Source organism: Uranotaenia lowii, unplaced genomic scaffold (assembly GCF_029784155.1).
Source record: "Uranotaenia lowii strain MFRU-FL unplaced genomic scaffold, ASM2978415v1 HiC_scaffold_849, whole genome shotgun sequence".
Taxonomy (NCBI): Eukaryota; Metazoa; Arthropoda; class Insecta; order Diptera; family Culicidae; genus Uranotaenia; species Uranotaenia lowii.
In genome coordinates this window covers 1-21,048 of record NW_026598810.1, presented here as the reverse complement: position 1 = coordinate 21,048, position 21,048 = coordinate 1, and the positions used below count along the sequence as shown (strand labels likewise).

Below are 21,048 nucleotides of genomic sequence, written 5' to 3'. Positions count from 1 at the left end.
TGAGTACACTGAGAACAAAAGATTGAAATATTGACATGTAAATGAATGTAATTGAAAGAAAATGTAAATTGCGCTTACAGAAATAGTTTCGCTATAGATCGAAGAAAAAGAAATGTTATATACATTTTTGCATATGCTCAGCTTAAAATTTTGCAAATAATTGTTTCCCTTTTTTTAATTTTTGTGTAGGGGGGAGATGTGCAGTCGATATTTGCTAGCACGGCATGCTCTCGGCTGATATCCCTTTCCAAGTCGGAAATCTCCCTCCATTCGTCCTTACAACACGCACACACACGACGGCTAAGCTGTCGTGTCGTGAGCAGTCGTCAGTTAACGAACGATCTTCAGCGAGGCAGGGCGTGTGTCTCCTGTCAGCCGGCTATTGCTAAGCGAAACCTGCACAATAGACTCTGACATCTGGAGGAAAATCAGCGAATTTCGATCGATAGGGTGGTTTAGGTGACAAAATTTTACCTATAATTTTAGCTTGAAAATGGCATACACTAAAAAAGGAAAAAGTGATAGAGTCACTAGTGAGTCGCTATTCACTATTTAAAAAAATATTGTTACTGTTTAGCTGATACTCTAAAATGGTTAAAAATAATCATGTGATAATTTTGAATCCAGTTCATGAATTCAGCAAAGTCATATATTTCAGGAAATCTTTTCGTTTATGTCTTTTTCTACTTTCATCCTGCCACTCGCTCGGAACGTTGCGAATTGTCTCACACCTTTGTCTACTCTTTTTCCCCAGGAACAGAAAGGTGAAGTCTCAATCAAACGAACTGGTAAAACTTATGCGTATAGAAAAAACCATCCTTAAAACATCGTGTCTTAAAATCCTGTTGTCTCTGTTAAATCTAGCCTAAATATATTTAGAATCCCTCCTCGAAAAGTGTCTGTTAAAATCCTTAACCCGTAAACCATTCCCGCAATATCAATCAGTGATTCCAGTAATCATTCCTCAGACGAGGGTTTTATTTTTTGAAAACCGAAAGTAAATGTGTAACCGATGTTGATCCTTTTGGAAGTGTGATTTAATGTATCCACCACAGTTCGATGTTGATTTCCTCAGTGTATTTTTGGTGTTCGTTTTCTAGGTGTTGTAAGACGTTTCGATTGAAGTTGATGAGATTATTCATCAGAATTGTACCTGGCTAGGGTTGTGTCCTTAGGAGTAATTAGATTCAGGTTTATAGATAGTTTTTACAAGACTTAAAAAAATAGAATAGTAGAATAATTTCAACCCATAATTTATGCTAGATATAACTAGTTTTAAAACAGACATTCAAATCAGATTGAATGAACATACTCAATACCCTAGAATAGAACGTTTTAGATTTTAGGCTAATAGAGTGTGTTACTAAAGGTTATATGATATAACTTATATCACGAAAAATATTCGAAATGATGAACCAAACCAACATTTCTTCTCATATTCAACTACAAAATACTTAAAGATCGTTTTGAGAAATTTAAGAGCTATATAAGTATAGACTTTTTATTCTGGAAATATTTTGTGGAAAATAAAGTAGCTCATGATCTGAACTTTAAAAAAAAAATGTTTTCAACAATAGGTAAATTATTCAAAACTCTTGATTTATATATATTTTTTAAATTATAATAAAAGATTTCAAAGGAAGTTAATATGATTAAAGAGAAAATCTTCACTTTAAAGAAAAAAAAATTGAATAAAATTTTATTTACTGAGCATTATTTCTCGAAATTAACGTTGAATGAAATTTTAATAACAAATTTGAAATCAAATTTTCTTATTTGGAGTTGAAAAAAATTTTTAGATTTCAAATCAAGTTACACATCGTATTTTTTAATACTTCAACAATTTATCTGACGAAGAGTTGAAGATCAAGAATAATTTTTTTGTCTTCTTCATACCTCTTATGAGAGAGATAATCTTCGTTATCAGTTTCTAAGCAATGTAGTTTGTAGCTTGCTCGGATCAGGTTTGAAGAAAAAAAATGTCCAGAATAATCGATAAATAATAAATAATTGTTCTTTTAAATAAAGTTCTGTAGATAAAAAAATCTATAAAATATTGTAAAATTATTGTTTGAGTAAATTTTGAATGTTCAACGTGGTAAGTACAAGGTTATTTTTTATATACCTACTCTCAAAAACTCTAAAAAAAACAGATCTTGAAAATATAATAAAACATAGATCACATTTTCGTAAATTGCACTTGCATGTTTAATTTGAAATCCGTAGTATATACCTAGAGCTTTGCAGCTAGTTAAAAAGTTAAAATTATTGCTTCCACGAAGTAGACTCTAGTGCATGTTTGCAAGAACTGCATCGAAAAATTTTCAAAATACTCTCTCAATCTTCACACTACAAAAACAACAAAACGCACATCTTTTGCACTACACGTTCATCCAGCAAATGCAGTCGATTTGCGATTGTTTCTTACACATGTTAAACACATTGATGCTCTAAATATAGGACAATGATACATTGCTACAAAATTGTGCCCATCGGAAGTTGTTCTACTCCCAAAAAAAAAAAACCCTTAAGATATACCGATGACGATCCTTTAGCTATATATGAAAAAGTCGGTTCAATGTAGTTGCAGGTTATATTTGCCGTTATATGAAACTGTATTTTCGATTTGATATTTAGGTGGAATCCAAAATAATAATAAAAAATATTACCGGTAGCAAATCGACCGAAGCCTAGCAATGGTTAGAAAATTTATCTGTAGTGAAAGTAGTCTTGTCCCTAGGATAACCACAACCTCTCAAAGTCGTGAGATTCCTGAAAAGTACATTTGTTTGGATATTATCTTGAATTGAAGTAAAAAAAAAACAAATAAGCCAATTCTGAGTTGATCGTTGTAACGTTATCGATAACATTGTATCCTACTGTTCGCTTCTTCCCCGTTTTCCCGTCTTGTTCTTCTCTTTTCTCGTTTTTCCTTCCGAAACCTTTAATGTTTTCCATCGACTATCGGAAAAACATCGGAAATTGCATTGCAACAATTGTGGAACTTCATCACCAGGAGTTGCAGGATGTTTCTCGACAGCCTTCACTGGAGTCGCTCAATGGGGCCGATGGTCATCTACATCCGAGTCATGCCTACCACAATGGACATCGACGGTCGCCGAGCTTGAGGTAAGTTGAACATTCAACATGGGGATTTTTTTAGTTATCTGACGGGTTTGCGCCGGGGGTCTTCAGATCTTCACCAAAATTGAAAAGTTAGTTTATTTTTACGACTTCATTGGCTGATACACGAGGTACAAATAACAATCAAATCCAACACAAGATGCCATAATGAGTACCTGGATTCAGTAGGGGAGAGTGGGGCATCGTGGGCCATGGGGAAACGTGGGCCACTTTTAATATCTCAGATGTGTGTTGAGATAAAAATCTCAAACCAACTGTCATCGTCATCGCTTTGCGTGAGCATATGTTCCTATATGTTGTTGACTGAAATACGCATCATTTGCTTCTTTTATTTATCAAGCCAAAAAAAAGTTAGAAAAATTTACTTACATAATTAAAAAAAACACCCACTAATTTCATCGATGCATCACAAAAATATGCTCATACGCTTATGATCTTAGTTTTGTCATGATCTTTCACATGGAAAAGGAATTTTTGATGAAATATCAATAATTCACACAAACGCAACCAATTTGCAAATCATAGCTTGTGGGGAATCGTGGGCCACACATCTTGAATCACCTATATTTTTATGGTTTTATACACATTCAGAACTTAAAATAATTTTTACCTATCTGTATAGTTTTCTTATGCCAAATGAAGAGTTATGAAAAATATTTTGTCCATCCTATATAAGAAATTTTGCCTAAACGTTCGCGAGCCAGGTTTTCGAATCTATGCGATCATACACAGCTCTCATTTATATTTCATCATCTGAAATTGCTTTAAAATAACAAAATGAATTAGGAAATCACAGTTTTTGGTCAACTCATAAACTTTGCATGTTATTTGGTCAATTTGGATTTGGTGGCCCACGATTCCCCACCATTTTTCTAAATCCAAAAAATATTGCTTTTTTCCAACAATCAGAATTTGGGGAAAATAACTTATTAAAATTTAAAAAAAAAATACCTTATGATACCTTGAAAATGTAGAAATCCATACCAGTTTCATTTTATCTTTTATGATAAAGAAGTTATGGAACAACGAAAAAAAGTGGCCCATGATTCCCCACTCTCCCATACTTATTCCAAGTCTTGTTATTGAGAATCAATATGGTAACAAAATGCACACCGTTTCAAGTCAATGTAATCATAAAGGGATAGTTAGAATAGCTAAATAAACTTCTCAGGTGCAAGAGAACTCATGCAACGCTACATATATATAAAAGTGCTGTTGTAGACAGTAAGAGGAAGGATCATTCATTTTTATGAAATCCTACATGGCAGATAGGATTGCTGAACAAGAAAGAAAAACAGAAAAAAAAACAATTAAAAATGGAAAGGGCTCAACAATTTTTTGATGACAAATAAGACAACCAGTATTGCCACTTGCGGTCTTCTTCAAATCCATTATGGCACGACTTTTCGCTGTCATTACCATCGGCGCTATACCTGTGATTCACATCACATCCTTCGGCGAGAAAAAGGTCAAGTTCACTAAGCTGATGGTTATTCCTTAGTTAAAGAAAAATGTTTAATGCCAAAACTGCCAAAATAATCACACTCTGTCTAACATTTTTATAGCGACCTGGTGCAAAATTTGGGCATAAACGAATTTGCTATTGCTGCTTTTGAAGCGCGCGATACCTCCTTATGTGAGTGCAGTTGTTCGATCATTGTTTATTTTCGATGCAAAAAAAAGATTTATTGTCATTATTTCTTCCATTATGACGAAAAAAGAAAGACAATTCATTCAAACTACCTCGAACGGTTACACATTCGTTGGCCCACTAATCGTGGGGTTGATCAGGACATGTCCATAAAAGTGTTTAAAATGCCCCAATATTGTTGAAAAGATGGAGATCTGAAGAAAATTTACTTCTTTGAAGATCCTAGAAGAGCAGGGCTATCATCTTTCGCAGAAATTTTAGTAATAAAAATCTATTTTCTTCAGTTTCTGTCCCTAGTGTTAGGCATGACCATAAACAATTCTTTGAATATAAGTGTGGGTGAAAAAGAAGGTGATTACTGGGGATTAGAAAAATAGAAAAATATCTGCAAGGCGAAAAACCAAGCATTGATATGCGTTTTTAAGATGGAAGTAAAAATGAATGCCTTTTTATTTGTTTCTAAGTACACAAGTTTCTCAATGAATAAAAAACTGTCCTGGTTCACACCACTTGGGGGTCACATCTGTAGGTATTCCAAATAGAGAAATCATATATTAACCATGTTTCAAAAATACAGGATACTTCTCTTTGTCCAAACATGATTTAAACAATCTTTCAGATCGACCTGATTAACTGGGCATCACAGTCAGGTTCTTTATTTTCCACAAACACAACACAAAATGCTGTAATGAGAGAGCAAGTTTTCCCGTGTTGAGAAAAAGTTGTAGAAATTTTGACACTTGTAGCATATTTTGAATATTTTACCATGCAGAAATGTGTTCCAGATCTTTGAACGTTGAAATTTTTTACAACACTGTTTCTATTTCAGCCGTATGTGATATAAATCCGGCTAGTTTTATTTCACAGCATGCGAAAATAGAACACGTGTTGTAGCTTAGCTTAGCTTGTTTGACTACTCATATCCACATGCGAAAATTGAATACGTGTTGTAAAAAAACTTGAAGGCCGCAGATTTTGAAAATGTTTTTACATGGTAAAGTTTTTAAAATGTGTTACAAGTGTCAACATTTCTACCACTTTTTCCCAACACGAGTGAACTTGCTCTAAAAGATATTAGCTTGCTAAACAGAAAAACGTATCCCTTAATTGTCAATTTGGTCTGAGTAAATCAATTGTTTCTAAATTGTTTGAATAATTTTGTTTCTTAAAAATAATCATTGTAAAATCTTTTTTAAGCCTCTATGAAAGTTTTTCATTGAACAAGTTTGCAAATATCTTCAAACTGAGCATGCCTTATACATTCAACAATTGATTTGTTGATTCGGTTTGGTTCCGGCATGATTTTTTATCATAAACGATTGCGACTATTTACGAAAACCATGCTGCGTAAGGCCGGAAAAAATATCAATTTCCCCTTTGGTCCACCCCCCCCCCCCCCCCGCCCACCCCTTCGAAATTTACAAGAAAAGTCGAAATAATGTTTAAAGTATTTTATGGAAATTTCGAAAAATTTATCAAATATTTGAAGGGTTATAAAAGCAAAAAAACAACTCTCAGCTTAGTTTTATCACCTTTTATATTCTTGATTTTATTGAATTTATCGATAAAAAATACTTTTTATCGATAAATTCAATATTTATAGGTTTTGTGGTATGCAATTAAGTTGCATAGAAGCTTCCGTGCAATTTATTCCAATTTATTAGTTTTTTTTTGCGTTATTTTTAATTATCCCCCCTCGCGATGTTCCAACTCCGAATGAAAAAAGAAGGATTTGAAATTTGTGTGTGAATTTCTATTTGCCTCACCTAGACTACTGTTAATTTATTAACGAAGAAAATGATAGGTGTTTCTAATGATAATGACGTTAATAATTTGAAAGTACACCTGATAATTTTTTATTGAAATGCAATATTTTGATTTTCAAGCAAAAATGAAGATTGTTTTTTGGCGTGACTTTGTTTTTCAACCAAGATTTTTCGTCAAAATTCATTTTTTAAAGAACAAGTTTAGCTAACATACTTCAAATTATTATTAACTAGCTGACGCGGTGTACTTTGCTGAACCTTTTAAAAATCAATAAATTGTGTGAGCCTAGTTTCTGTGTAAATAAATTTTTGATATCTTTACAATGAGAGCTTTCACATCACATGTTTTTCAATGATTGTTTTGAAATCTTATATTAGGTACTCGATTTTATTCGCTTTTCTCCCCAGCAATGTGAGGAGGGTCCACGAACTGCCAAAGCAACATTTTTTCATAATCAAATAACATCACATTTCACATATTTGCTTGATTCTCCTCTGAAAAAGGAGGGATCATGAATCATAAGAAAAAACCTCACATGTAAAATATGGTTTCTATTGCTCGAAAAGTTTTTAAAACTATGCGCTAAAAGTTCCTCTATTCCTGGCTCTGTTCTGTAAGGAATTTTTCTTAAAAAATAGGAAAATTTTTTGTACTCGAATACTTTTTCTTTCAAATTTGGTTCCAATTGTTGGATATATTCTCAAGTATGTGTATGTATGTATGACTACCACCCAGCTAGCAAGGCGCAGCCAGTAGCAGCGAGCAACTTTTTCTTAATAATTTGTTCAAGATTAAAAAACTTTTATGAATCCAAATGTCTTTGAATGTACTATTTCAAGGGATTAGATAAGCAAGCAGAGGCACTTACACATCTTATTAGGGAAAGGATTAAAGTTTCTTCCTCGAAAGAACATAATGAAATCATAAAGTTTTTGATTCGAGCCATTAGAAAGAAGAGCGCTCCACTGGGTGTGAAGACGAGCCCGTCCAAAATCAACGGTTCACTATGTATGAGGTAGCCCAATGCTCTCCTCAAAGAACCACTTCAATTGGATGCCCGGATGGATCCCCCCTCCCCGATATATTTTTTTTTGTAAATAACAATATATGAGTATATACCATAGAAACAACTATTACCTGATATGTTGGATATGTTCTCAAGTAATACAAAAAATGGTGCGGAACTATTTTCCCATCTCTTAACCCCCCAATTTATTTGATGAGCTCTGGAATTTGTCAAAACAAACGTACGGCACCTCCCTTCTCTTTCCATCCCGTGAGAGGAACCAAATCATCAAGAATTCATCATCTTGAATTTAAATATTCTTCCCAATTTACCATTGGCTAGGTTAGCAATCGAGTTATTAAAAAAAATGTATAAGAGCTCTGTAGGAGATTATCCCGCTTTTCAAGATGGATAATCTTCTTGTACATTGGTTTGCTTTTATTTTATTTATTCAGAAATTTCTAAAAAGACTTCCAAACTTGTTGAACCATGATAAAAACTTACTTTTCATGTTTTTAATTGTATATGTGTAATTTTTCGTGTTGAGTGTATTTAAATTACACTGTTTTATTATAAGTTTACCTTAAATGTTGAAAGCTCACTAATAGTAGATCATCTCTGAACCGAAGTCACCAATTCAATTTTTATATTCTTGGGCACAAACATCTCATTGATTATTTTGAAGAGTGATCAATGTTAAATTCTAAGATATAATTTGTTTGAATTTGCAGTACTAAACAGTTTAACAATCAATTTTCTCAAAATTGGATGGTTGAATTGATTACATTGGTCATCAATGATAACTTAAAAGTTAGAAATTGGCCAATAAAATTGAATTGAATAAAACTCAGAACCTCAGATTTAATAATCTTATCATTTTTCTAATCCCCCGTTTAAATTCCTCGAACGCTATTGAAGCTCTAAAATCGCAGCCTTGGCCTTATAACTCGGAATCTAATTAATTTTTCTTTCTCTATGAGGATTTAAAAAATATAAAAATGGTTGGCTTTTAAAAGCTGGAATTTATAGAAATCGGTTCATCAGTTTTTCAGCACTCAGTCCAAATAGTTACCGTCAACTGGGGCAACATGCAACACTTTTCAACTTCAATGGCTTCTAAAATCTTAATGCTTACAGATAATCATACCTCTTGTACATCAAAAGTTTTAAGGTTGATGGGACACCAAACTGACGTAGTCAGAAAAATTATTGGTTTTACTAGTTATTTTTAAATTTCCACAAACATGCGATCTTCACCCAACTAAGAAAAGGGGGTAAGTTGCAACAAACTCTGTAATTAATCAAAAATCAAATGTAAACGTTTTAAAATTTGATGTTTTTGATACATTTGTGATGTCATAACGCATAAAGCACCAATTGCAGTAATTTTTAATTTTGTTCGAATTAAATTTTACATTTTTTCTGTCAAAAATGTTTTTAAGAAAAAAGTGTTTAATTGCTGCATACATTTAGGGGTAAAAAATACTACTAAATTCTCTATTATCTTAAATTATGTAAATAAATCCTAGGATGGATGAAATTTTAATGTTAACAAAGGCATAATGCAAAACAATCATATCCCAGCATATGGAAACGCGATTTATGAGATTTAGTTCTGATTTGCATTTTGTTGCATTTTGCCCCAGTCAGCTAACTGAATTATAAAAATATTTATTTAAAAAAAATTTTTGATTGTCCGAAAAATATCAAAAACTTTTAAAAACTCTTTCACGATGCTAAAAAGTATGTCACCATCAATTCGTTATCATTCAATGATAACTTTATTACAGTATTCTGAAATAAAAATTGAATGAATGTTGTGGTATACAAATGTTGCATCTAACCCTGCTTTTGCATGATGCTCCGTTTGACGGTATTCAGCAGAAGAAGTCAATTTATTGTTCACTGTTCAGTTCACTGTTTGTTTTTGTAGACCCTCAAAGCCCCCCAACAGCGCTTTGAAAGCCATTACAATTTTAGTCAATATGTTCCTAACAGGTTTGTAGTATTTTTCAATCCAACATGTAGGCTCATTATTGCATTCAAATATCTCGTACCTGTACCACGTGCTTTATACAGTAGAAGGAAAAAAAACATCCGACAAAATTTCCCCATTCAATTTTTTAATGCTTTGCAAGCTATGATTTGCTATCCAGTACACGTGAACTCGGGATGGTTGCTTCTTGTGCCCGGACAAGGTGATGGTGAAAATAATCTCGTCAAAGGAAACAAAAATTGCTTGACAGAATGAGTGCCATGACTTTTGGTTCGTGGGCATAAAAAACAAAGTTGTATGGAAGCCTCCCTTCCCTTAAGTCGGAGCGGTTTGTAACTATTATAGAAACCATCTCCGGCCCCAAAAACCCTCAGGTGCCAAGTTTCACGATGATCGGTTCAGTAGTTTCCGAGTCCACACGAAAAAATTATAATAAAAATATTTATTCCAATATGTGAATCGTTTGGGTATAAGATTTTATATATAAAAATTGAGGCGTTTCCTTTGATACACCATCACGTATGATTGGTCGATCGGAATGAAGTGAAATTTGGTATCTGAGGGGTTTTCGGATCAGAGATGGTTTTTATAATAGTTTCGAGATTATTACTTTTTATGGAAAGGGGGCTCCTATATAAAATCAACTAGAAACGGGACAATACTCGAACAACTTGAAGACGATTTTCATGGAAACTGATTCACGAGCACGAAGAATTCAAAGAACTGAAAATATTGTCCAACGATTTATTAAGCAACGGGAAAAAAAAGTTTACCGGGTCAGCTAGTGAACTTATAAATGCCAAATTTTCGAAGGAATTGTAAATTCTCATTTTTTTTTTTAAGAAAAAGTTTTCCGAAATGTATGTTATTGGTTCACTTGATCCCTCGAGTCTAAAAATATATACTTTTCGTCTGAATGGATGTTGATCATTGCTAAGCACGAAATTTTTAATATTCATCCAAGTACTAATATTTATCCAATAATTTCTTATAAAAAGGACTTAAAAATGTGCTTTTATCTATAAATAAGAAAATCGCGCCATTAAGCTTGCAATGAAAAAGTGGTAAAAGACAAACTTCTAGAATTTATTTTGTCTGACACTTATAAACTGTGAAATTAATACTTATGACCAAAAAGTCGATGTTTAAGTTCCATTGACTTCAGCTTAACACTTATCCGCTCTTGAGTGTCTATTTCATTTTGCATTATTTGTTTTTTTTTATGGATGTTTTCCAGACAGTATTCTGCTGCGAAATTTCAGTTTTCTGTCATCCAAAGTTAAAAAAAGAGATCAGCTACGGAGTGTTAAGAAACACTTTCACTAAATGTCCAAGAAAGCTGTAGTTGGAAGCTAAACGTTGAGCACAAGTATATATTTTTTTTTTATTTTATAAAAATTATGACCTCATAGCACAAAAGTGGTTAAAACCGTAGGTACATTTAAATCAATGAAGCATTACAATTTTTTCAAGTCACACCAGATAAATTTTAAAAAGAATAATGGAAACTTGACGTTATCTGGCATATTTTATCATCTTTAGATTTTCAAAATACGAAACACAAAATGACGAATTTTCAAAAATATTTGTTTTTTCAACTTTTTGTAATTTTGCAATTTTTCAAATATTTACTTTAATTTGAAATTCAATTTTGCACTTAAATTTGAGTGTACCGAGATTTCCTCTATAAATCTGCAATAGGTACTTCACACATATTTGAGTTTCATTGAGAGGATTCCAAAACTATAAATAAATTATTTAAAAATCTTTTGAGAAACAAGAAAGATCTAGCGGTTTTGATCAGGAGTGTGAAATTGACACTTCAGGAACTGTCACAGGTAATAATTTCTAGGACGGATTAGAGTTAAGATAAGTTATTCGATTTTCAGCTGATCGGGTTTTTGATCAGCTAAAGCTGTAGCTCTCTAATGGTGCTCATACGCATAGCGGATGAAATCCTTAATATCTAATTACAGTTAAAAATTTTGACCTTGTTCTAATAAATAATCAAAATAACGAGTTGAATTTCTCATTCCAGGAGAGAATCGCCGCTGGTAAGAACTCCTAGTCCCCGACGAAGGCATCACCAGCACCACCACGAGGTCGGATTCTCCGATACGGTGTCGAACGTCGTCGAAATCCAGAAGGAGGAGCACAGACGGGGTAGGCAACATTTCGGCTACGCCTACAAAATCAATCGAGGTATTTCATAGAAAAAATTCATATTCGATCCATGGTCGAGCTGGATTTGTAAATCGGTTCGACTGTATTCGGTGTTGATGTTGTGCAACTAGCTATCTCGTCCTGGCTGTTGATGGAATCCTGCCGCAAAGACTCGGCCAGTTTTCCCGTATCACACTTAAATACTAACCACTAACGCCTATCTATGGTTGTTACTCTAAGTTGACGTGTAATGGACCTTCAGTTGCCATTTGTTGCCTATTAGCAGTTGTTTTCTTTTCCAAATTAAACAGTTTTCTAATCGTATTAGGTTGAGTTGCGTTTTTTATTTTTGTTTTATATAAAGCTTATTTCAATTTTTATCTTTGTAGCCACTACTGTAAGTAGAAAACTGTGTTGATGGTGTTAAGTTTAATACCAGGTAACAAAAACCAAAATTCAAGAAACAACAATTCAACACCACGTCGGTTTGCAATCCTGAATTGCAAAGAGATTATGAATTTTTATATGAAACTTCACATCCCTTATCCAGATTTTGACATTAACAATTTGAAGAACCGATAGCAGAGTATAATCTTATAGTTTTTTTTGTTTCGAATGCAAGCTTAACTTTGCAAGAACACCTTTTTAAAATTATCTGACCCCGATAAAGGATAACTTTATCAGCTGCTATCGGTTCTTCCAAAAAATGCATCATTAAAAACATGAATCAATCTCTTTGATCTCGAACATTCCAGAATAGTTTGTAGAAAATTTAGTCGGCGGTCTGTGAAATATGTCACATCTAGTTTTCCCCTACCGAATAATCTTTTGCTTAGCAAAGCTTAACTAAACGAATCGAACAAACTTAACTAAAACGCAAATATTGCTTGGATTAAATTATTGAACATTCTCACACACTGTTTCACAACATCAGCTTTAAGTCACTTATTAGATGCACATGTACATACATTTCAGCAATAGATGGCCCCAGCAGTTAGTGTTGGGTTGCAGAATTTCAAATGAAATTTAGGTAAATGTAATCGAAAATCGCAGTTACAGTTACACTGAAATACACAAATTAATAAAACTTCGTTTTTTGGTGTATTAATAGTTAAAAAAAAATAGAATACTTTTTAACAACTTCTTAACCAAAAAAATTTGGATATCTTATGAAACATCGAATCTTTTCACTACCTTTTTCAGTTTTAGCTTGATTGATTACTCAAATCCACTTAGAGAGGTTAATTACAAAAACTGAAACTAAGGGCGGATGAGCAATTGATTGGACTGATTCGGAAAGTAAAGATGAGCTTCAGAAAAATAAATCAAGAACCTAAAACAAAAAAAATTAAATTTGAATTTGGATACGTAGTTTTGAGTCCAAAATTTCGATTCTGATATAAGATTACATTCAGAGATTCAAAATATGCAGTTCAAAACAAAAACCAGATTCTGGTAACAAATAGTTAAATATGAACAAAACTAGAATTGTGAATAAGAAGCTTGAATGAGTACTGAAATTGTTTTTAGCATTAAAATGTCATATTTCAAAATCAGTTTTCTGTTGACCCGGCAATAACTTCAAATTTATACCGGCTGAGTTTGAAATTCGGTCTTCAATTGTTGATTTTTTATCTAGAGCATAGTTCAGAATCTCTTAAAAGGACTTATTCTGAATCTAAAAATATATTCTAATTTATCTTCATTTCATTTTGCGTTAAATGATTTTTTTGTTGTTCGACCGGGAATAATTTTGAGGTTATGTATTGGCTTTTCGGTCTTATCAGGTCAATTATAACACTTTTTATATGTGCTTCATCCAACGTTTCGAATTATATTAATTCTTTATCAAGGAATCGGACATTCGTGTTATTGTCCAAAGCAGATGCACTCCTACAGTGTTCATCTGCTTTGGACAATAACACGAATGTCCGATTCCTTGATAAAGAATTAATATAATTCGAAACGTTGGATGAAGCACATATAAAAAGTGTTATAATTGACCTGATAAGACCGAAAAGCCAATACATAACCTTAAATGATTTTGAATTCAAACAAACAGTACGTTGATAATCAAAACAAGTATTGAAAATCTTATCGAGCACAGAGTTTAAATTAAAACATCCGTTTTTCCGTTAATAACATTAAAATTATTTTTTTTAAATTATGATACGTAAGGAGAACTCTGGATTATAACCAATGATCATAACTTATACACGCTTATAATAATTTTCGAGTCCTCCAGGGTTTTCTTTAAGTAGTTTAAAAAATACAGAAGTGAATAACTCTTTATAAATTATTGTATTTTTTTAAAAGATTTTTATGATAAAAAATTAAGTACGCAGATTTTTAATACAAGATTTAAATTAAAAAAAGAAACAATTATAATAATGATAATCATGGCCGTAGAAACGAGAGGGGGGGGGAGTTGAGGATTACGCTAGACCCCCCCCCCCTCCCCAAGGGGTCCAGTTAAAGGAAGTGAGAGGATTGAATCTATACAGATTTTTTAATTCTTAGTTGAATTTAGATAATTGAGTAAGGTTTTTCAAGAGTATCAATCCTGACTCAGAACTAATACCAAAACCTCGAAAACTAAACCCAGGTTTAGAATTTTGCTACAAATTTGAAAAAAGTTCCAACTTGTTGGTTGAAATTCATTTCTGAATATCAATTTTTGAAACATATAAATCTCATCTCCTGGATCTTTTATATAAAATTTGAACTGTATTTATGTTTTCATATTTCACATTCCGTCTTATTAAGGAGTCTGGAATTTCTATTCTCGCCTTCTTTGGAAAATATAATTTAAAATTTGTTTTTAAATCGTAACTCAAATTTGGTTTAATATTCAATTCAAAAAAAAATTCCATGATTTTTAAAACTCATATGCATTGAACTTATTTTTTCTCCATTGTGAAAAAAATTAAAATCATTTTAAATTTTTGTTTCATATACGAATTTGAAGTTCTTAAACTTAATTCTTAAGCAAAATTCAATTATAATAGAACTTTAGTATCGCGATCCTGAATTGAAAGTATGAATAAGATTCATCATTCGGAATTCATGTTTTAATCAAGATTCGAGATGTTGGTTCGGAAATATAAAATGAAATAATGAATTCAGATTGAAACCCAAAATATCAACATTAAAATACTACTAGATTAATCATTATTGAATTTTTTTTTTAATTCTTTTCTCATATTGAAATTCTGGTTAGGAATCTCAATTCAGAAATCGATTTTTTTTTGTACATTTCAGAAATCGTATTGAAACTCGAAAACAGATCCAGAATTCATATTTTGAACTCGGATAAAAAATTAATACAGATTCAGCTTATAAATAAGCCGCTGTCCGTGGCGTAGAGGAATGCCTTTAATTCTTCTAAGCCAGAGATCATGAGATCGAATCTCGGTCACGGCACACATAATACTCTTACTGTGGTCTGGTAGTTTTAGCATTTTTGAGATGCTAGTCATCATATCCTTGAAAGGTACGCCATAGAATTAAGTAAATTAGATCTCTTCAAAGAAACATGAAGTTTCACTGAGATCCTATATGTATGTGTCCGTTTTTAAAAAAGAAAAAAAAGAGTTAAAATGGTTAGGAACACTTTTTCGTTGAGGAATCGAAACTCCAAGAGTTTGCAAACATATAATTTTGATTGATATTTAATTTCAAAAATTCATATTTTGAACCAAAGTTAGTCAGTTTATATCAAAAAATAATGGAAATTATTTTCTGAAAAATATTTACGAATAAAAAACATGTAAATAATTATCCAGAAAAAAACATGGGATTTTTTTTATTTTTTATTCAACAAAATTGCAATTTTATTAAGAGCCAAATTTCATGCTAAAGCTTAAATCAAAAATGCAAATATGAACCGCATTCCAATCAATAAATCATTGGTTAAAATCTTTAAACTTTCTCTAGAGTATTAAAATAGTATTAGAATAATTTGAATGGCTTTGAACATAGAATAGGTAACGAGCAAGAATGACCTTAATGGGCTAAATTCTTAGAAATGGGGGAAAAATAAAAGAAGCTTTTTTTTAGAAAATGAAAAGAATTGTTATTTGATTTTTTTAATCCATGCATTGTTTTAGATAAAATATTATAAAAAAAACATAGAGAAATAAGGTTGTTTTGATTTTTTATATTATTTTCATGCATTGTTTGAGCATAAATATCATAGAAAAACATAAGTCAATAAAACAAATTCCTCCCTCCCCTCCCATGATAATAATTATATCTATAAAGTATATCAAATAATTTTGATCTGTACAAAGTTTCAGCTCAATCGAACTGGATTTAGGGGTGCCTCAAAGCGCTTAAAGTTTCGGTATTTTGATCCTCGAAAATCACCGAAAATCACTTAAGAGAAATCGGAAAAATCGAAGTTTAAATTTTGATGCCGAAAAACTTAGATGCATGAAACGTCGAATTCTGGTGATATTGCGAGAAAATTTGTCTGACATAAATCGACTTTCTGAGACTTCGGTATCTCGAAAAACGGGCGGAAAGTCCCAGAAAGTCAATTGTTGGAGAAAAAAAAACAATTTTTTAAGCAAATATTAAAAAAGGAAAGAATGTCATAAAGTCGAGACACTTATTTTCGTCACATACTAAAAGTTAAACCTTTCACTTAACTGGTTGCAGGTTGAAATCGTAGATCAACCAATTTCTACCGTTACAAGCACCGGAACCTTGTGCAAGCGAACTCGCGACACAAATTTCCATCACCCAAAAATCAAACCCTCTTTCATTTGACTTGAAATCGGAGCTAAACTCAAATCGACCGATATTATTGCCGTTAATCGTCATATTAATTCTGCGTTTAATCTTCCCAAAAACAAAAAAACAAGGCAATAAATTCATACATGCGTTGTGGACGTGTATCTTATTTAGTTTTTTGCGATCAATGAACTTCATAACAGTCGAAAAGGGGCATTTGTGATAATTTTTCGTGATATTTACACCTACTGAATTTCACAAATTACATAGCGACATTCTTTTTTTTAAACGAACACACACATATAGGACCTCAGTGAAACTTCAAGACCACTGACTTAGAAGACTTGAACGCTATCCTCTATGCCACGGTCGGCGGCATTCTTAGAACCAACTGAAACAATGGCATTCGGTAGACAGAAACAGGCTTCCGAAAAGTATTGGCGAACAACAGTATTCTTGCGAATGTCGCACATGCACCTCGATGAAAGCTTCCCGCCTATTTCTTCCCCGACAGTTTTAAAAGGAGCGGTCGTGCAATGTACAGCGATGGCTTGTTTTACCTCATGCGAGAGTTTGTTCGTGGGTATGAAATTTTTTTAAGCTTCGTGACAGTTTTGGGAAAATCTTCGTGACAGATTTCAATGCGTTGAATTTCGCATGACAGTACTACTTACTCCGTCCGACTGTAGCCGAGATTCGCTCGGGCTGAGTTGATTTCGAACGAACGTATTTTCCTTTTGCTTGAAGCTACTGCGGGTGGTGATCACCCCAATCACCCTCCCCTCCTCACCCCTTTTCACCTAACCTGCACCGCGCCACATATCGAGTTACGCGCCGATCGTATGCTGCTGCTCGGTGCGAATAGATGGCTCGTTCGATCTATTCAAAACCGAGCAGCAGCGCATACGATCAGGCATGGGTACGGTATGGGCACGACAGTCACCCGTGACAGTCCTGCCCAAAACTGTCACACCCTGCAGCCGACAGTTAGGATGAAATTATTTTCGAAACAGGAGGCATGAAGGGATGAAAACCAAACTGTCGGTTGGGTTTGCTACAGCTTGAAGCACAACACTTTCGGCAACGCATGCTTTGAGCAGATTGTTCAGATACAGCCTGGGTTCTCGCACGTGTGCGATGTAGTCGAAGCATTACGATTCGTTACCGACGGTACAGCAGCGAACCGAGTGGTAAGGAAAACTTAGACAGTTTGTTTGGCAAGAAAAAAGCTGTCATAGCAAAGCTGTACTTTTCGGAAGCCTGGACAGAAATGTCATGGAAGAGAAAAAATCCATAACACATTGGTTGGCGAGTGTCATTGTAAAACTCAATGACTTTTTTGTCAATGACTTTTCCGGTACAACTGTGATCGATGGTTACTCTTGGGCTTGAACTCACGGACATCGGCTCAGAACTCAATTCACATCAAACATCATTATTATATCAACTTAAAGCCTTCAGCCTTAGCCTTAGCTTAGCCTTCAGCATTTTTCATGACTATTGAAATGTCACTCATAATGTTTATGTTTTCTTGAAACCAACGAGCTGCAGATTTGAAACACTATATGCTGCTTACCGGTCGACCGTTCGATGTTTGTTTGTGAAACGATTCTACTACATATTGTATAAATAAAATAAATAAATAATAAATAAATAAATAAATAAATAAATAACATATTGTTTCAGTCAAATACCCTTTAGAATAGCAGCAAATTATACCAAATGAAGAAACGCACACATATTTTCAGGGCTACGCTATAATAAAGCAAGATTAAAAACACATTTGACCGAATTTCACATAAAAATAAATTTTACAAAAAATGTAAAGCTCAGCTTTATATTCTGTGTATTTTTGAAAATGTTCTTCGGTTTTAGTTGGCTTGTAAATCCCAACTTTTTTTCAATTGAAGTTTTAACAACAAATGATCTTATCTTAAAAATCGAATGGTTTTTTAAATATTCAACGGAAAATAATAACGAAAAACGCATTGGACAATTTTCCCATAATAAAGATCTTTTGGCTTCAAATTCATAAGGTATAGGGTTTTATCAACCAACAGATTTATATAAACGGTAAAATTTTTAAAGTTGGGTTTGATGAAAAAGTGATTGAATGTGAGGAGAAGGGTGGCGGAAATGACTATGTGTTTGTTCGAATCTTTAATAATTTAAAAAGATATTTGTTGAAATTTCGATGAGGATATTTTTTTTTTAATTAACAAGTTTATTCTTAACTTTCACTTTATTTATTAGTAATTTAGGTTTCAAAACATGTTTGAAACTGTATTCTGCAGTCGTTTCTCATTTTAACCAAATGTTTCACCTCCTTTTTTCTTTACTTTTTTTGTTAATTGTATGATTTTTTCTACTTTTGAAGTTTTTCTTTCTTAACAAATAATAGGAAAAAATAATTTATTTTCGCGGATCAATCTTAAGTAAATTGAACAAATTTTTAAATTCCAAAATTTAGCTGAAAATCATGTAAACTTTAAAAATATATGCTCTATAATTTAAAAAAAATAATGTAACATATTTTACCGAATTTTGCATAAAATCAAATTTTACGTGAAATAATTTACAGTTTTTTTTGTACGCAATAAATTTTCACAGCAGGTTCAAAAAATTTTATTTTGACATGTCAAGACTCTAAACTTAATAACTTCCTCATTATAACAACAATTATGAATATAAAACAAGTTCTTTTAGCTTAGTTGCTGGATTGATTACCGTATTTAACAAAATTGTATTCAAAAGGTTCATATCTTGAAATTTCTATAACATCGAATGGGAAAATATGCATAACATATCGAAAACTATTTTCTGGCGATAATATTTTTCCCTTTTTCATAAAAAAAAACTTGAATCAAGTCTGGCGTACCTGTCGTTTTTTAAATCAATAAATATGAACATGTTCATTAGGTCCAAAAGCATATTTTATCCTTCAGGTTTTTCGAAATTCGAGGAAGAGCTGGCAAACCTTTTTGCATTTATACTTTTCCTTTTCCAAAAGTTTTTTTTGGATCTTTAAAATAAAAACTTACAGTCAAGTTTTTACAAAACAAGTTTGGATATAGCATATTTTAGTTGACATTTTCGAAACAAAATAGTTTTATATATTTATATTGAAATTTTCAATATTTAGCATTGATTTCTTAAAAAAAATTGATATCAGTGATAAGTTGAGTCATACTGAATAAATGCCAACTTAGGAACGATCTTACTTTTCTTCTGTTAAAATTTATTTTTAAGAAAAAAGCTTACATTGAATTTTGAAAACCTATTAAATAAATTTGTTATGGAATTTGACAGACATCTATCTTATGAAACTGTTAAGCAGGGTTGCTAGCTTTTTTGGTAGCTGCCTGAAGAATGCACATTTGCGCAATCAAAGCAGACTTTATGCGCCTATTAAGGAGAATACTGATGTTATCGAATATTTCAACAAACTTGGGCGTTAGAACTATTTATACATGAGGAAACATCTGTTTCCTATACATTGGAGATATTTTTTTGTTCAAATCTCTTACAGTTTTCGAGAAAACGATTTTATTATTATTATTATTATTATTCCATTAAAATATTTGTCTTTTATTTTTTATGGAATGAAACAAAAGTTAGAGTGGCCAAATTATGAGCTCAGTTCATCCATAAGATAAACTTTATCGGGTCTGTTTTGGAATCTTCAAATCTCTCTTGAGACTTGAAATAAGAATATCAGTTTTGGTTATAAAACTCAAATAACTATTCAACTTTTCCTGTACTGAGAGATAACGGAATCTTACAAACACGATGGGGGCATACAACAACACTCTCTTATCTCATTTTTTTTTATCTTTAGCAAACCTTCATGAAAGCTTCAATTTTTTGTACTTTGGATGTTTGACTGGATAAATAATAAAAACCACTCGAATTTTGTTTAGAGCTTCAGCATATGTGATAAAGGTCTAAATAGTATATCAAGATTTATCAACACCTGATATTAATTTTGAAATTTCGTGAGATCGTAAAATCATAAGAATCTTTCATGCATTGTATCAAATGCGTGTTACCCTCAAATTAAACTGATAATATTCGTTGATTAAGTAATCAGCCATTTCGTCATACGGCTGTAGCCATATTCAACCCGCTAGCCGAATTTTGGAAAACTTTCCTTTAATTGCTAAAGAAGCTCATCCTTTTATATTTGGGTTATTCCATACCAAGTGATCATGAAAATGCATCGATCCTCTGCATTTCAGTCCCAAATTAGTAGGACAGCTTATTATATTCACAAAAAAAATTGTTTTTCTCTGGAAAAAACGCAAATCTTTTTAGAATGAAGTAGCTCTTATTCGGAAGGGGGGTTGTCCGGTTCACCCAAAACTTCGAATTTGTCTTATTTATTTTTCAATAAGTCATCCCACTGATTAAGGGTCATATCGGAGAGGGTCGAAGCATTTTCATGGTCACTTGGTATGGAATGATCCATTTGCAGTTGATTTTTGTTTTTAATATTCATTTAGCGCAAGCTTTATATTGCACTCCATTTACTTACCTTATATATTCTGTACAAATCCTCACGATTTTCCAAAAACGTATAGTACG

General features: G+C 32.5%; 1 protein-coding gene across 1 annotated transcript; it reads left to right on the top strand.

Annotated features, from left to right (window-relative positions):
* Positions 1–1,842: 1,842 nt before the first annotated feature.
* Positions 1,843–11,766, top strand: LOC129760928 (voltage-dependent calcium channel type A subunit alpha-1-like; the record flags this gene model as incomplete). The annotated part of the gene is made up of 2 exons (XM_055758613.1): positions 1,843–3,129; positions 11,603–11,766. Coding segments are annotated over exons 1-2 (346 nt in total), but the record flags the coding sequence as incomplete, so codon positions are not given.
* Between the last annotated feature and the right edge of the window lie 9,282 nt (positions 11,767–21,048).